This window comes from Anopheles marshallii, chromosome 2, assembly GCF_943734725.1.
Source record: "Anopheles marshallii chromosome 2, idAnoMarsDA_429_01, whole genome shotgun sequence".
NCBI classification, from domain to species: Eukaryota; Metazoa; Arthropoda; class Insecta; order Diptera; family Culicidae; genus Anopheles; species Anopheles marshallii.
In genome coordinates, this window is record NC_071326.1 from 8,011,807 (window position 1) to 8,028,212 (window position 16,406).

General features: G+C 42.9%; 3 protein-coding genes across 4 annotated transcripts; 2 read left to right on the plus strand and 1 right to left on the minus strand.

Moving 5' to 3' along the window:
- The first annotated feature begins 142 nt into the window (after nt 1-142).
- On the plus strand, nt 143-1,850 carry LOC128709894 (GPI mannosyltransferase 3). Its single transcript, XM_053804931.1, has 3 exons — nt 143-267; nt 345-1,196; nt 1,259-1,850. The coding sequence occupies exons 1-3, from the start codon at nt 143-145 to the stop codon at nt 1,848-1,850; spliced, it is 1,569 nt and encodes a 522-aa protein (XP_053660906.1).
- Nucleotides 1,851-2,993: 1,143 nt separating this feature from the next.
- Nucleotides 2,994-4,134, plus strand: LOC128708815 (DNA repair protein RAD51 homolog 3-like). The gene is made up of 5 exons (XM_053803796.1): nt 2,994-3,154; nt 3,222-3,328; nt 3,393-3,583; nt 3,641-3,772; nt 3,856-4,134. Exons 1-5 carry the CDS (start codon nt 2,994-2,996, stop codon nt 4,132-4,134), a joined length of 870 nt encoding a protein of 289 aa, XP_053659771.1.
- Nucleotides 4,135-4,277: 143 nt separating this feature from the next.
- LOC128707210 (annexin B9) lies at nt 4,278-11,776 on the minus strand. Of its 2 annotated transcripts, none has more exons than XM_053802161.1 (5): nt 11,747-11,776; nt 8,462-8,944; nt 8,168-8,393; nt 7,899-8,080; nt 4,278-4,331 (listed from the first exon to the last, which is right to left on the minus strand). In XM_053802161.1, the coding sequence occupies exons 1-5, from the start codon at nt 11,774-11,776 to the stop codon at nt 4,278-4,280; spliced, it is 975 nt and encodes a 324-aa protein (XP_053658136.1). The 2 variants fall into 2 exon arrangements, with proteins under 2 accessions (XP_053658136.1, XP_053658135.1); XM_053802160.1 differs by lacking the exon at nt 4,278-4,331 and adding an exon at nt 6,878-6,934.
- Between the last annotated feature and the right edge of the window lie 4,630 nt (nt 11,777-16,406).

A 16,406-nucleotide genomic window follows, 5' to 3' on the forward strand; every position in this document is an offset into this window, starting at 1 on the left:
GTTGTTTGCCCCTGCTGCTGCTGCTTCGCTGGTGGTGAAAAGGTGAAGCGCGTGTTCGAAGCGCCTTAGCGGTGGTCCCAAGTAGAAAGACTACCTTCGCAACATAAACCAGAGAGCGCTGCATCAACCATCGCACGCGCAAATGTGGAACAAAACGTTTTGGTTTTTCGTTGCGGTACGCGTTGCGTCAGTTTTTCTCGTTGCGAGCTGGTTCGTTCCCGATGAGTACTGGCAAAGTCTCGAGGTGGCCCATCATCTCGCTTTTGGGTAGGTGTGACCCACGCTGGTCTCTTTCGTTTCGTTATACAAATACTTTACCTTTTTTTCCTTTTTGCTATTTTCAGCTATGGCCACATGACCTGGGAATGGACGGCCGGCATTAGAAGTTACGTGTATCCGGCGCTATTTGCCGGGTTGTACAAACTGTTGGCACTGTTTGGGTTAGACTCGGTGGAATTGCTAACACTGTTGCCTCGCCTATTACAAGCATGTCTCAGCGCGTACGCGGACTACCGTTTCCATGTGTGGTGCAACCGAACCAAATGGTCCACGTTTTTGCTCGCTTCTTCCTGGTGCTGGTTCTATGTAGGATCGCGCACGCTGGCCAACACGCTGGAAACCTCCCTCTCCATGATTGCGCTCAGTTACTTCCCTTGGAGCTCGGAATGTACGCGGTTCTTGTGGCCGGTGGCATTATCCTTCTATCTCCGACCGACTTCGGTCCTCCCGTGGATACCGTTGTGTTTGTATCACATCAAAAAGTCTTCCCATCCGACTTGGGAGCTGCTGCTGAAGCGCTATCTGCTGATTGGCCTGGTGACGGGTGCGCTGTGCGTGAGCGTGGATAGCTACTTCCACGGGACGGTCGTCTTTACGTTCTACGAGTTCCTGAAGTACAACGTGCTGCAAGGTGTAGGAAGCTTCTACGGAGAGCATCCATGGTATTGGTATGTGTATGCCGGGTTGCCGACTGTGCTTGGAATCTGCCTGCTGCCATTCCTACTGGCATCGTACGAAACCCTACGCCATCGAAAGGTGTACAAAGAGCGAGCTATTCTGTTGTTGTCGGTGTTTTTCACCGTGGCGGTGTATTCGTTACTGTCCCACAAAGAGTTCCGCTTCCTGCTGCCAGTGCTGCCGTTGTGTTTGTTCATTACGGTGGATTATCTCGTTCGTTGGAGCCGCAAAGCTTCCAGGTAAGGCGACTGCTGGACCCAAACATACATCGATTTAGTTAACTTAATGTACTATTTTGCAGTAAAATCATTTGGTTTACCGCACTGCTGATCGTGTCAGTGAATGGGTTGATGGCGGGTTATACCGGGCTCGTACATCAGCGCGGCACGATGGACGTGATGCCTTACCTTGCTACCACCGCAAAGGACTATCGGGACGAGTTTAATAATCCCGCCAAAATGTTCTTCCTGATGCCTTGCCACTCGACACCGTTCTACAGCCACGTGCATCAAAATGTGACCATGCGTTTTCTGCGTTGCGAACCAAATCTGACCGACCAGCCGAACTACGTCGACGAGGCGGATCAGTTTTACGCTAATCCGATGAGCTGGATACGCAGGAACTTGCCGGTGCATCCGATCAGCGCTTTACCTACGCACGTCGTTACGTTCGATGTGCTCGAACCGCAAATCAAAGATTTCCTCTCGATTTACCAGGAAAAAGCCTCGTTCTTCCACACTGACTATCCGACGGGACGAGTCGGAGGATATGTGAAGGTGTATGAGCGATTCGATCGGAATGCAGCAGCTGGCACTAGTAGCACCACCACGACCACCCCACCGACCAGAGATCCTTCCCTGGAGGACGATTACGATCCTGAGTACAATCCGTAACGATTCGGACCGGCTAGAATAAGTGCAATCAAACATTAATCGCACTGGTTTCTTTTTTTTGCTAATTTTATCATATTTCCCCTAACTAAATTTGTCAATCATGATGCAATGTTTGTGTTCTACGTGCAACGATTAGGTAGGAGCCACAAACGTTGGTTTTGAAATATTAATTTAAAAGCGGCTAGACTAACGGCAATCACTCATACGGTGTGGCTAAAAAGTACAAAATGTACTTTAATTTTATGATTTCCTATGCAATGTTTTGCGAATTTGTGTAATACTTAGCGTTTAAGTGAAGGTATGTAGGCTTCCTTTTTTTTTGTGTCCCAATTTAGTTTTACAAAGTAGTTTGATTGGAATTGAGTTCCGTTGCGCGTTTTGCCCTTTCTGTAGCGGTGAGAGAAATAGAGAGACTAGATGTTTGACTACCACTGCCACACGTTTTACGAGTGAACAATTATAAATTACCCGCGTGTTCTGTCGACAGCCCGTAATCGTTGCTGTCGCTTTACGGACAATTATATTTTTCTAGGGAATGTTGTGCAAAACTTAATAAAATTCGATTTTCTAACTAAATAATATTGCGATGATATTGTTTTATAATTTTGATATTTCTTTGTTAGTTCACGTGTGCTTTCTAACTGCATAAACATTGTGAACGATCGGGTTATGTGTGTTTCATATGTTTGATCACCTGCACGATCGCGATCACGGTGCATAATTTTCAAATCACATACTTTTCCTTTGATTTTGCAAACACGAAATTGCAACCGTTTATGCCAGCCTTGACGAAGTTTGACAGTTCAGTTTTGCCTGTCTTGCTGCGAGTTTGACGTCCATGATTGCAAACAATTCGTTGGAAAAACGCGCGAAGCTAAAATATGTGTCTACCATCGTTCACTGTTAAAAGTAATTAGAATGAATGTTTTGTGACGATATTTTAAAAGAATTGAATTGCTTATAACTAGTGTAGAGTGCACAAGTGTGAACTACGCACGTTTTGTAGCTGTTCCTGTAGCACTTAAGCTAACCGACCGATCGATCCGATCGAAGTTATTGTAATATGGTAAGACTCTCACAACCGCAATATAAGGGACCAAAACGGACACGATCTGCTAAGAAATCATTCTTGTGTTTCAGCCTATGTTTAAAACATCAGCCCTCGATATGTGGAAGCAAGAGGAGAACCGAACCGGGCTGGTGACGTTCTGCAAAGATTTGGATCTTGCGCTCGGTAGTGGCATTTCCGAGGGCATGATCACTGAATTGTGCGGACCTCCCGGTAGTGGGAAAACACAACTGTGGTACGAATTACGCACTGAAGGTTATTAATCTGCTGTGCATTTGAACTGAATGTATCTTCTTTGGCAGCTTGCAGCTTTCGGTAAACGTACAAATACCTCGAAGGCTCGGAGGCTTACAAGGACGAGCTGTTTATCTGGATACTAATTACGGATTTTGTCCACAGCGAGTGCGAGGTAAACAGTTTATTATGATAACATAAACTATACATAAACATCTCCAGCTAATGTTTTGTTACAGAAATGGCCCAAGCATGCCATACCCATTGTACGAACATTGCGCTACTGCACAAGCTGGATCCGGACGAAATTCTGGCCGGCTTTTCGGAAGCGACCGCTCTAGATGGTATCCTCTATTCGCACGTGGCGAATTGTACACAAATTCTGGAAGCAATAGCTATACTGCAGAACAAACTTTACGATGGTGAGAAGGTATGTGTGTTCTATTGTGGTGGTTTAAAATTGTTTAATGTTTGAACTATCTTGCAGATTAAACTGATCATACTTGATTCGCTTTCGTTTCTCATAAGGAGTACGATCACACGCTCGATGAAGCGCGTCAAGCGTCTCCACGAAATACTTACCCCGTTGCATAAACTCGCCAATAAATTCGGTTGTGTGGTAAGCGTAGAACAAATCCATTTTACCCCTTTCTTTCGAACACGAAATAATAAATCCGTTTCTTCCTGCTTCCCCATCGGAAGGTTATTGTCACGAACGATGTGACGACACGCATTTCGGATACGGACAGTTTCGAACGTACGGAAGCACCGCAGATAGTGGCCGCACTGGGTGGCAGCCACACGCACAAGATTAATCAGCGAATACTTCTCGGACGAGATGAAAGCAACTACGATTCCCATACCGAACACCAACCAAGCTATGTGGCGTCCATAGAAAAAGGACACTTTCTGCCACACATTACGGTACCGTTTCGTATCGAGACGGCGGGCATTAGAGGTATCAACAAGCGAGCAATTTAAAAGCAACGGATAAACGATTCCGCAAAAGAGCATGAGAAACATTTATTAATGCACTGGGTGAGTGACCTTAAGCTATCAAACCGGTGCAGACCCTGAAACTTTGCAGAGATGAATCTCCCAAAACAGGCGGACCACAACGTGATTCAATAGGATGTTAGCGTGACTAACACATCACGATAGTCACCGCTCAGATCGTCCTGAAAGGAGTAAAAGTTCGTTCAACAATCGATTTGGTGCTGTGCGGTGCTGCACATGAAATTGTGGGCGAGGGACCAATTGACGTAAAGGTAGGAAATTATGACACACATTATTCTACCACTCTGTACCTGTTTAGCAAACAACAAAGCACGATTGTTATGGATTGTCTTTTATAATTAGCTCTGCATTATAACCAACGAGTATTAACGTTTTCACATCATCAAACACACGGAAGGCGCAAGGAATGTTTTGAGAAGTAGCTGTTGTGCTCTACACCATAATAAGAGTAGCAGTGTTTTACGTCGAACTCTTAGCAAACCGTTAGTGCACTCGAATACATCGGGAATGAGGGAGATATGATTTAATAAGTGGCAAGCTCAGCAAGCAAGTTGCCTAGATCACTTCCAATATCGTCCTGGAAGAAGAGAGATTGGAGAACAAAGCGCACGTTTAGTTTCGCTATCCGGTGGTTTGTTAGATTGTTGTTGCGTGTATTGATTAGTTATCGAACGCCAATATTAAATGTGATGTCCATGATTAACATTAACGACAAAACAAGAGATACTTTATAGTAAACATCAATTATATTTATCCAATAACATGTGAATTGCTTTGACATTCGTGTTACACTTTAAAAAACCGTGTGCGGCGATAAAATCACAATGAACCAAAAAGGCAAACCCCAAAAAAAGGGCACAACAGAAGACGGGTTTTTGTTTGTTTGCTTTAAAGGAAGGTTTAAAATATTGCGTTGCCCGTTTAGAAGTATTTGACTGCGTACGCACCAACTAACATCAGCTTATCGTCTTTGTTGTAATGATTTTTGAATGCTTTTGCTTTGATTTTGCTTATTTTTAAATGCATACTGTTTGCAGGTTGCACTTAGAACGAGGCCAATGTAGCCAGGAGGTCGCCAAGATCCCCTCCGACATCCTCCTGCGAAAGAGATGGACGGTTTTTTTGGGCCCAAAAACAACAGACATGAGAAAACGGGGCATATCTATATACGCAAGGCACTACACTAACAGCGCGGACCCGAATATGGTGCAATAATACCAGCAACACCAGTGACAGAGAACTTGACCCGGGACCCATTACATCCAACACACTTGATCAAACGAACGTAAGTAAGCTTTTTGTTTTCTTTAAAACACAACGAACTCTTGAAATGTAGCGATCTGAGCGGTAGGGTTAGCGATCTTCTTCAACCTACGAAGATCATCACATCACATCACCAACGATAAGAACGTTGCGATTAGAAGTGTGCGTGTTTAATGTTTCGGGGAAAGAGGAAATGGTATTTTAGTAAGCGGCCAAGTGGTACAGCAAATTAGCATTATCGCCTCCAAGATCCTCCTGTAGGGTTCGCGGAACGCGTACAAAACACACAAAAATGGGGGGTGGGTACAGTAAAAAAACGGGGTGAAAAAGAGAGAAAAAAGAGAAAAAAAAACACTCAATTTAATTTGCAGTACGGTTACGGTTGCAATAATGTTAACTGGGTGTTAAACCATCCGCGGTAGCGTTTCCTTGAAGTTGCATTACTACAACCAAGGCGTTCACCGGTATATTATTAATACTTTTGCATATTAGTAATAAGGAGTACATGCTGCTACAGCGAACGATGACCGTTCTTATACGTTTAAACACACAGAAAAAAGCGAAATAAAGTTTCACAACACACCGAGAGATGCACACTGAAAGGCATTACAATAGGAAGATACAGTAAAACCTAGCAATTTTCGTTTATGAACGTCGCTGCTACTGGAGGTGTGTGTTCACATTTAAGATTTATTAAACAGTTTAATCCTGCACACGGATGGAAAAGAACTTAAATTTTGCGTCACACAACTCTACAACTGCTACTACTACTTCTACTACTAACCACAGTGAGCAATAGCTTTTTTGCGTGCAAAACAGGTAAACTGAAAATTGAACTGCTATTTCTCTGCTTAAATTGGCCTGTACAAGCGGTACAACTGGTAGGTGTGGGTGGCATATACGCATATATTTCGTCAAGGCACATGATTATACAATTCTAAATAAACAACACCTGTGTACAGAAGATGGTAAACACTGTGCGAAGGACAAAATATGCATTTTAAAGTACAAATGAACCCTATTTAAGAGTAGTGAGGGTAGAGAAGCTTTTCGTTATGGGATTTATGGTGGTTTTTATAAGACGAGGGCATTAAAGTTTCGTTTGCAAACGAACCTTCCCTCACACAGAGAGATAAGAATATGTTGTGATGTGAGATTACGTGCCACTCGTGTTGGCGACGGTTAATAGTGATGCATACTGAGATAGTCTGTTGAGATACTTGCTGTTAAAAAATTACATTAAAACTTTCCCTTGTTAACTGTTCATCGGTAGAATCGATGTTGGCAGCGGTAGATGATAGAAAACAACCCTATCTATAACCGTCGGAGAACAAGCCGTTCCTAACAAACAAATCTGTCCACATTCTTCGTTCCTATTACTTATTGAGGTTGGCGGTGTTTGCAATTTGCTTTGCTTTAGTAGGCACAACTTATAACAAAACGTTCACCGGTAGCCGGAAATTGCCAACAGAGCGCGCTTGTAATCGCCCGATGTGTCACCCTGGAAAAACAGCAGCAGTAGTAAAACGGATTGTGGTTTTTTTTCCAAGCATAGAAGCAATATACAATTTGTTCATTCAATTAGCATTGTTTTTTTTTTTTTGGGGGGAGGGTGGACATTTTAAAGAGTGAGATCGCCCCTAGCTGCTAGCGAAATATGTTGCTTCAAAAGGGACGTTGGGATCAGATCGTGCCAATTGTAAGCAAGTAACGAGGGGATAACACTTAAGCGATTTTGCGCCAATGAAATGCAAACACACACACACACACGATTTTTGTCGTCTCGGGGGTCGTATTGTCGTCCGTTGAATGATTTAAAAGTGGCAGAGTCCAAACGGTTCTAAAGCAGCATATTTTACAGCGCACGCAATGGGACACATTGATTGTAACAAATAACGTTTGCAAACGCTAAATTGAACTATAGCACTACTTTTAACGATTATTTATCATACCGAATAGAGAAAATTTAAAGAACAGACTTTTGAAACAAAATAACAGCGCTCTTAACTCATAACATACTCGGCTGATGTTTGATGGGAAACACGAAAATACTCGTTGGTAGAGGTAAAGAAGAGGTTGAAAAGGAGGAATTTGACCCATTTTGGGTTTGTTTGTTGATTGTTAGGACACATTTTATCATTCTGATCTGTTATCTACACACTTGAGAAAAGAGGCGTGAGTGTGTAGCCAATAGTTGGTGGTTGTGTTAAATGAGCAGAAGGCAGTAAGTGCGTATTCTCCGGCGGCGTATCTTAGCCGTTTTCCGAATGTCGTGTTTTGAACGTGTTGTCAAAATGATGCGAATGATGTGTATCTTGGACAGAGATGTAGTAGAAATGTCACACAATGTATGAGTGTAAGCAACACATAGAAAGAGGATCGCGTTAGTTTGATCTCGGTTTTGGTGTTTGGGAGCGTATTAGACTTTACGGAGGAAGATCGATCGGTAAGGAAATGGAACGTACCTTAATCCACGACTCGAGCGACTTGCCGTACATCTCCTGGAACGCTTCCTTGATGTCGCCCAGATCGATCTCCGATCGGCTCACGATGATGCGGATCAGCGTCTTATCGTTCGTGCCGAGCCCGGCCATCGAGTTGTGCAGACGCTTGGCAAAGTACTGGACTTTCGAGCGAACGCAACGTACTGTTTGATGAGCCGGGTAATGACAAAAGCTGATTAGTCTTAATGGTCTACGTTATCGTCTTGACCTTGGTACAAAAATCCACTTACCGATAGCCTTGAAGCCCTCCTCGATAGCGCCGCTGAATTCGCGCTTGACCGCATCCTCGATCGGGTGGCCGGCAAGGCTCTCGTAGATGTCAAACACGGCACGCAGCTGCTGGTACGAGCGGGTCACCAGAATCTGGTTAAACACGGACTCGTCCGTACCCCATTGGCCCTCGCCAGCTTCATACAGTGCCTGTGCATCGGCTGCCGCTGCACCCTCATCAACGCCCTAAAGTCAAACGGACACAACAAGCTCCAGTGAGTACTTTGGCGCGATGATTTCAACAAACGACTTACATTGTTCTCGTCACGGTTACCCTGCACCAGCGACACACAGAGCCGCTTGAACGCACCGCTAGTGTCACCCTTCAGATCCGACTCGAGCGAAACGTTGTACATCTGCTCGTAGAACTCGGCGATCGTACGGATGCCGTAGTTCGACAGCGTGCACAGAATCTCGATGATTGCCTCCTCGTCCGTGCCGATGCCCGAGATGGCATCGTGCAGCTCCTTCGCGTAGAACTGGGGCAACGGTGTCATCAGCGCGAGTATCACATCCTCAAACTTGCCACCGAGCTCCGACTTCAGATCGCTGATCAGATCCTTGCCGAATGAGGTCTTGAACGCTTGGGCGATCTCCAGCCGCTGGACGATACCGCGACGGGCCAGCACCTCGATGATGGCCTTCTCGTCCGTACCGAAACCCTTCATCGCGGTACGGAGCGTGCCCGCATCCTCGTTGGCATCGAACGGATCGGCCGGGTAGACGGTCGGTGTGCACTACAGGAGGAAATCAATTTAAAAAAACAGGTTACTAAATATTTTGACTATCAAAAGAAATCGGGCTGGCTTTAAAGTACAATCATCATACCGTGCGAAACTTGCATTACAACGCTTTTCTAATTTATCTTCATTCAGGTCCCTCACTCACCGGTACCTCAACGTATTCTTGTTCCTCCTCCTGCTCTTCCTCCTCCTCGTCGGACGAATCGGACACGCTGCTGCCTATCGAATCGAAGTGATCGTACAAATACCCACCGGAACCACCCCCATGACGTGGACCGCGCAACATAATGCGCGTTCTTTGCACGAGTTGACTGCAGGAACTATTCAGTGTCTGCATGTTCAGAACGTTCAGTGTTATTCAGTAGCGAGTGTGGTCACTAATAGCGGGGGTGGGAATTTTAGTATATGGAGGAATTCCATTATGTGAATTCTATGCAAACTAACGAATCATTCCCATTCCGAACCACAATTACTGCATGACGATGATAAATGATCGTTCGTGCGCTTTATCGGGTATTGACTCATTCCTCTTTCTTTCTTTTTTGAAAGTTTTGGGAATCATACACCCATACGATGCTACTACTCAATATGATCTACAAAAATGGACGACAACTACTACGTCCGAAAAGAAACAAAAAAAAAATCAAATGATATCATTACGCGCACGTTCCTACAACTCATTGTGTGGTGAATATTTTACCAGCTCAAATTGGTACCGCCACATCACACGAAAGGTTTGTAGGCTTTCCACCACCCAACGGGGTGGTAAATTGGGGTCAATGTGGATTTCCCACCCCGCATTTCCCAATACTTATTATGAACCGCCAAACCGGCCATCGGGAGGGACTTCAAAACGTTGGCGTGTGGTTGTATTGATTATTTCCGCTAACCTTCATTCACGCTTTCCCTTTCATGCGATTGAGCTTATCAAAACCGCCATTTCCAAACGGCCCATATGGTCCTTTTGCCAGTGCCCAGAAGAAAAGGGCCATCGAAAATAATCGATAGCAAACCACCAGTCCACTGCAGCACACCTATTGTGTGTGCTGGGGCACAGAAAATAGTGAGATATTTCCTGTAAAACATCCGTCGAAATATGGTTTTTGTTTGTCAGCAAAAGACATAATGCCGTAACATCCATAGAAAGGTCACCGTGTGCTTTTGGTGTGACACGGAAGTTTTACGGCTTAATTGATCTTAGCGTACGACCGAGAATCGAGATTGTCATATGATTGGATGAGAACTGACACGGAGAATGGTTGTGTTGACCATGCTTTATGACTGCCGTAGTATGAGGTAGTTCACGTTCAAGGTTTACCAGAGGTGGGGCCAAGGTTTGGGGGATGAAATGGAGAAGGAACAGAACAATTTTAAGGATGGTTGGTAGTGAAGAATTTGGTGTTGCGGAGGGAGTCAGCGAGTCATGACTGTTTGGCTTTGGATTAAAGCGCATTACGATTCGTCATAGATGTTTGCAGTATTAAACTGTAGAGGTTAGTATAAAATTATAGAGGATGATTCACCGAGTTCGTGTTTTGTTGTGAAATATGCAGTACGTGTCGGAATTGTAAATATTGCAACTCTTGTCTACAATGGGGACAATATTTGCAAATAGTATTACTGTTGTTTTAATATTTACGCTAAACAACATTTATAATGACTGCTATCGATTCGTAAAGCGGTAGTGTAAACGGTCCTAAATTCCACTTTTATATTTCACATATTGTCGTGGACGTTTTTATTCTCCATCGTGCTCTTAATCCATCAAACAACTCCCTGGAGTGATGGTTAGACACTTTACCGGTTTAGTAATGCTATACCCATTATAACAACGACATATCCCACACCCAGCGGGTTATCCTGCTATCTATCGTTGGCGCCTTGCTGGCTAGACGCACACAACCACCACGCCACCAAGGGGAAGGACACACACACAAATCTGCTAATGCTTTCGTCTTCCGGTTCCGACCGCATCCATGCGCATTCCGTTATGCCGGGGCAAGCGGAATGTGATGAAGGCCGCGGCTTGAAGAGACACAGTCGGCCAACAATCGGCTGCCGGTGATGATGTCATGCTTTGAGAATTGTGAACTGTTGTTGTGTCAAGGCGAAATATGGGAGGCCCTCAAAGAGGGCTTGGCAGATCTCATCACATCTACTATGCCACCCACCAGATGGGCAGATAGCATTGATTCAATTGAGCGTTATGAAATTGTTTTGATGAAAACAGATCCTAATCAAGCGGGTAGATGATTGTGATTAAAAATCAGCTGTTTCAATTACTTTGCTTGTTATCAGCTGTGTTGATAACGAGTTATTCCCGCGCTACAACTACAAGTCTTTGGAATGCAATATTTAAGACGATGGTCTATTGGAAAACTGGTTCTCACTGCCGTTGAATATCGCAAATTCTTCAATGCGGTTTAAACAATACGTCATGCACAAGTATGAAGTTTTCTTGGAGTCATCTAATCACACTAGAACCGTGCCAACTATCACACCGCCAAGTGGAACGTGGGTGAGAGGTTTTTTAGTACTAGTTGGCCAGAAGGAAAAAAAAACAATCGATAGTATTGTGTACTTCGCTATATATATATATATATACATGTGCGTTTAGCTGCATTCTTTCGTGTATTGGTATGAGAATGTTACTCTAAGCGTTGCGGCAATGATGCACGTACCACTGCATTGACTGCATTCATGCGATCGTTTCGCATATTAACTACTAGTGATTCAGAATGCAACACATTTTTTCTCTCGATCGTTCAGAGAGACAGTTTTGTGGGACATACTTACTTGGAATGGATAATACTGGGACGAGCTCATTTTGTTGGTCGGGTGATGTTTTTTTTTTTTAAATTAGTTTACTCGGGAGCTTAATTAGCTTTCAATGGTAGCCGGATAACCTACGGAAATAAAGATAAGGCAACAGAATAGAGACAATGCATCACTAATGGTGATAAAGTTAAAGTTAGTTAGTTAAGTTAGTTAAAATACGGTGAAAAATAGTGGCAGAAGCCGTTATAGCATATTTGGTCGGTCAAAATAAAATGGGTTGAAAGATTTCACTTAACTTTCCCCTTTAGGCGTTGAGTTTTTTTTGGGGAGTCGGTGCGTGCGTTGGAGCATCACCAACGGATGTGAGAATAAGGTTAGCCGTCATTCGGTAACAACATGGGCTCAAAGGGGCACCTGTGTGTGTGTGCCCGCAGGTTAGAAGCATTGTAATACGAGGAGAATGCAACAGTAGAGACAACACGCTTAATCATTCAACGTGAGTCTCACCTTTCCACCGTTCTGCCCACGTGATTGTGTGGCCCACACACAATGGCCAACGGCGACGTATCGGCCACTTTACCATCGAAACGGTACGCACTTCTTTAAAAGCGGAACCCTTCCAGTGCTTACTGCGGTGATAATAATAAACTTCTCATATGGCAGGGTTGGGTAATCGAAGTGAATAATAATTATGTCGGTGTGGTAATGTCTATCCACCGTCAATCCCAAAGATCCATTAGTGTAGAAGCCATGTTTTGTACTAGGTGAATTTAAGTATACTAAACGCATCGTGGAATCGGATCTTTACAGCGCAGCAAAAGTTTGTTCAAAATTGAAACAAAAAGTGCGCGGAATGATCTCATCCCTCATGGTGATTTGTCGCTGCTTGCCAGCATCAGGGCGCTCGGGCGCTTGTATTCGTGATGTGCTAATTGTGTACATGTTTTACACCTTACCTACACTAGCGATCGGCTGAATTAGTTTTACGCCACTAACTCTGACTGAAAAACAGAAAACGATCGTTCCCTCTAGCTCCCCTTTGTGGTGCTGGAAAATTACAATCCGCTCTAATAATAAACCACATCTGTTTTGCGCTGAGTGTTGCAGCATGTGGAACATCGTGCGGGAAATTCAAAAGCAAATAGAGTTTCTTTAGGCAAAAACCACTCCCTGTGATCTTCATTTCACGTGACACGTGGAATGTTACACCGACCAGCGGAGCACTAGAGCGCAGGCCGGGGCCGCTTGGGAGTGTCACCGGAGAAAGCCACCGTAACTTGTGGACTGTGTGAACTGAAGTGTTTGTGTGTCACTTTTTAGGGAAAGAAAGTATGCACAGTGTACCATCCGCACCCATCATCGTTAAATTTAGCTAGCAACCGTGAAAAGGTTCACCGCCTTTTTTTCGAACCGTACACATCGCATGCACACAAGTGAAAACATCGATCTCAGTAAGCCAATACCACTGGCGGTTTTTGCTCTGTGCCATTTGACCGGCATTAAATTCCGGTGCTATTGTGGTGATGTTGGTGTTTTGATTGTATCAAAATATGCGAACAGAACGGAAAGACAGACACACGAAAATCAACTTCTCGATGACGTTGACCCTCCGACCCGCTGTCCTCGGTCATTCCGTGCCGGACGAAATTCTTCATTTTGATGTGTTTCTTAATTTTTGCTCATTGCTTTGCTTGCCTTTTCAGATACGTTTCACCTGATACGCATATTGGCGGCAAGGAAAGAGATGGAAGCAAATAAAAGCGGCAAAAAGAATTTACTGCCTTCATCTTTAGATTTGGAGGGCAACATCGCCACCGTTGCCAATTCGGGAAGACGCCGATTCGCACACATGGAAAGTTCTTCTTGTTCTCTTCTTATGGCCAGAACCGGCTTTTCAAACTGCGGCCATTTATCAATTGATGCCACGGTGTCCAAATGAAGACGCTTGCAATGTGCCAAGCCACGGAGCACAACACAGGGCCCAACTTATTGCCACCACAGCGAACAACCAAACCAAACTACTTTTGCTACGCACAGTACGTACGTAATACAGCACACAAACTAAAGGTAAAATATACTTAATGCTATAGAAACACTTTCGCACAAACACTTTACTTAGCTCTACGGAATACTAACCGCACGCAACGACGAACCTGGTGCAACTGAACTTGTTTTTCATCGGTGGAGCTCATCTAACTGGGCACCCCATTTAATTGGATACACGTATGTATGTATGTGTGGCAACATAGCAAGGCAGTAGCGCGCACATTTAGAATAATTTTTACATTTTAATTGTGTATTCTTTAAATGATTTGGTTTCTTTTGTAACGTACGTACATTTAAGTGAAAATTTGCTTTAAGTCATTTAATGTTTGCCTTATTTAATGTTTATTTTTTGATTATATTTTATAGTTTGCCTATCGCTAAAGTTTTTCATTGTTATACCTTTTTATAGGTTAAATTTTACATTTTAAACATTAAGCTGTAGACAATAATAATATATACTATTATTGTACAAAACGTTATAAAATTTGTATGACAAAGTTGTTCAACACTTACCTCTTATTTTTCTGTGCGCTTGCAAATCATGCATGTTATTGTTAATTGTATGTTCTTAGTTTTGCTTCTCTTTACCCACTGTCCAGTTGAGTTCCTTTATCACCAACACATAGAGCAACGTGCCTAACTGCTGTAAAGCTTTGCAGTTTTATCCATTTTGCTATCCATAAGATTTAACCACTAAGTTTGGTAGATAAAAAGAGATATATGTGATAAAAAGAGATACATTATGTAAGCAGCCGGTGTTTGCTTCAAACCCTAATGCAAAGACTTTCTATAGATTATGTGCGCAAAGTGCAAAATTTTGGAACAATTCTCGAACACGAGGAAGGGGCACGAAGAGTAGTTTAAGTTTGTACTGAATCTGAATAAGGATAGCGATTGCACGATGTATGCAACAGCTTTGAATCATCTGGTTTTTAGTGGAACTCGTGCATGATTCATCTGGTGATGAAGGTTACATAGCATCTTAATAGCTCAATCAGCAAACTACCAGTGACGTTACCTTGCCTTTACCTATTTACAAATAAAATTCGTCATCATTCGTATTGGTGTATACGATCATGAACCAAACAAGAATCCCACCACAAGGACATATTTACAACGCTTAGATGACGTGGTGATGATGTGTATTGGCACGATTTACTTCCCCACACAGTTACAATTAATAGAAATAACGTCTCACTAATTGGAAAAAGTTGATAGTTACTTGAAATATACATAAAGTACGAAAACACAAAACCGGCGGTAAGATGATCTTCAAGTTTAATGACTTTAAGGGTTTAGTGAGTACTCATCTGTACACAGCGCAGAATCTTTTCTGAGATGAGATGAGATACTCATCCGCAGTGTGGTGAGATTGTTGAGCCAAAGTGAAAATGAGTGTGAGCAGCACGTGTGAGCTCACTACCGGTGAACAGAACTGTTTGTGTCATTAATGAAAGAAACATTGAATTGCTTTAAAATATAGAAACACATTGATGTACAATTAAAATTAAATGTACAAAGTAAAGTTTTTAATTATTTATCTTTTTCACGGGTTGAACGAACGGGTTGAAGAAGAAATAATAAAATGGCTTTACTAACCATCACTGTGCCATTAAAACAGAACATCAATGCCATCAATCCTTTCACGACCGTAGCGTTACTAATGCTGGGCGTTGGAGGCGTGATGATTAGTGTTTACTCATTATCCAATTGAAGCGAATCAATACGGCAATCGATAAAAGCTTAACAGTTATTAATATACGTTACTTTCAGCGTTATGAATCGTTGTAAATAATAAAATAAACGAATAAAAGTCCCTATTCAACAAACAAGGATCACGAGTTCGTTCGAGCAATTCATGTTAAATCAAATCAAATACCGTCCATTCATTTTCAAAACACTTAGATAGAGTGCGTCAAGACATGCGGTATATTAAGTTCTTCGCCAAAAGTTAAATATGAACAATAAACGAAATCGTGTACCTTAAGAAATCAGGATAATAATTACAATTTTAATTTCACTGGTACGTAATAAATGGATGTTCCCTTACTAATGTTTGTTGCTGGATACTCCTACTGTTCCTTCTACCCTGGTAACAAAGTTTCAAAATTTGGTCCAATTTGCTGTCGCTGTCTGCCCTGTTTCTGTGGATCTTCTTGCGTGATTCATCCGCGCTAGCAAAGCCACTACCACTACTTACCGCTAGATGGCGCGTTTGGCGATAGAAATTTGCAAGCCAAACCCAAGCGACAAACGAAGTCAACGCTTGTTAAGGTACCATAATAAAGAATCAATATTTCAATAAGAAAAGAAAAGCTTTTTAATAAACAGTCCAATTAACATTATTTACATGGGGCTAGCTTAAAGCTTAATAGCTTAAAGTGATACGGTAAAGAAAACACAAATCACCCGGTCAGGTTTACATTTATTGATCGCTTTCAGTTATACTTTATTGAAATCAGAAACATCATCATCTTCATCATATACACGCGCCTGTCGGCTAATGGTGTATGTGTGTGTGTCGCTGTGGTAATGTTGTTGGTTCGTGGTTGTTTGCGCACCGTTGGTTTTTTTATTTGTTTTGTACGGTGACTGTTTAAGTCCGCTACGGAACGTTCGATAGTGGTTCGCG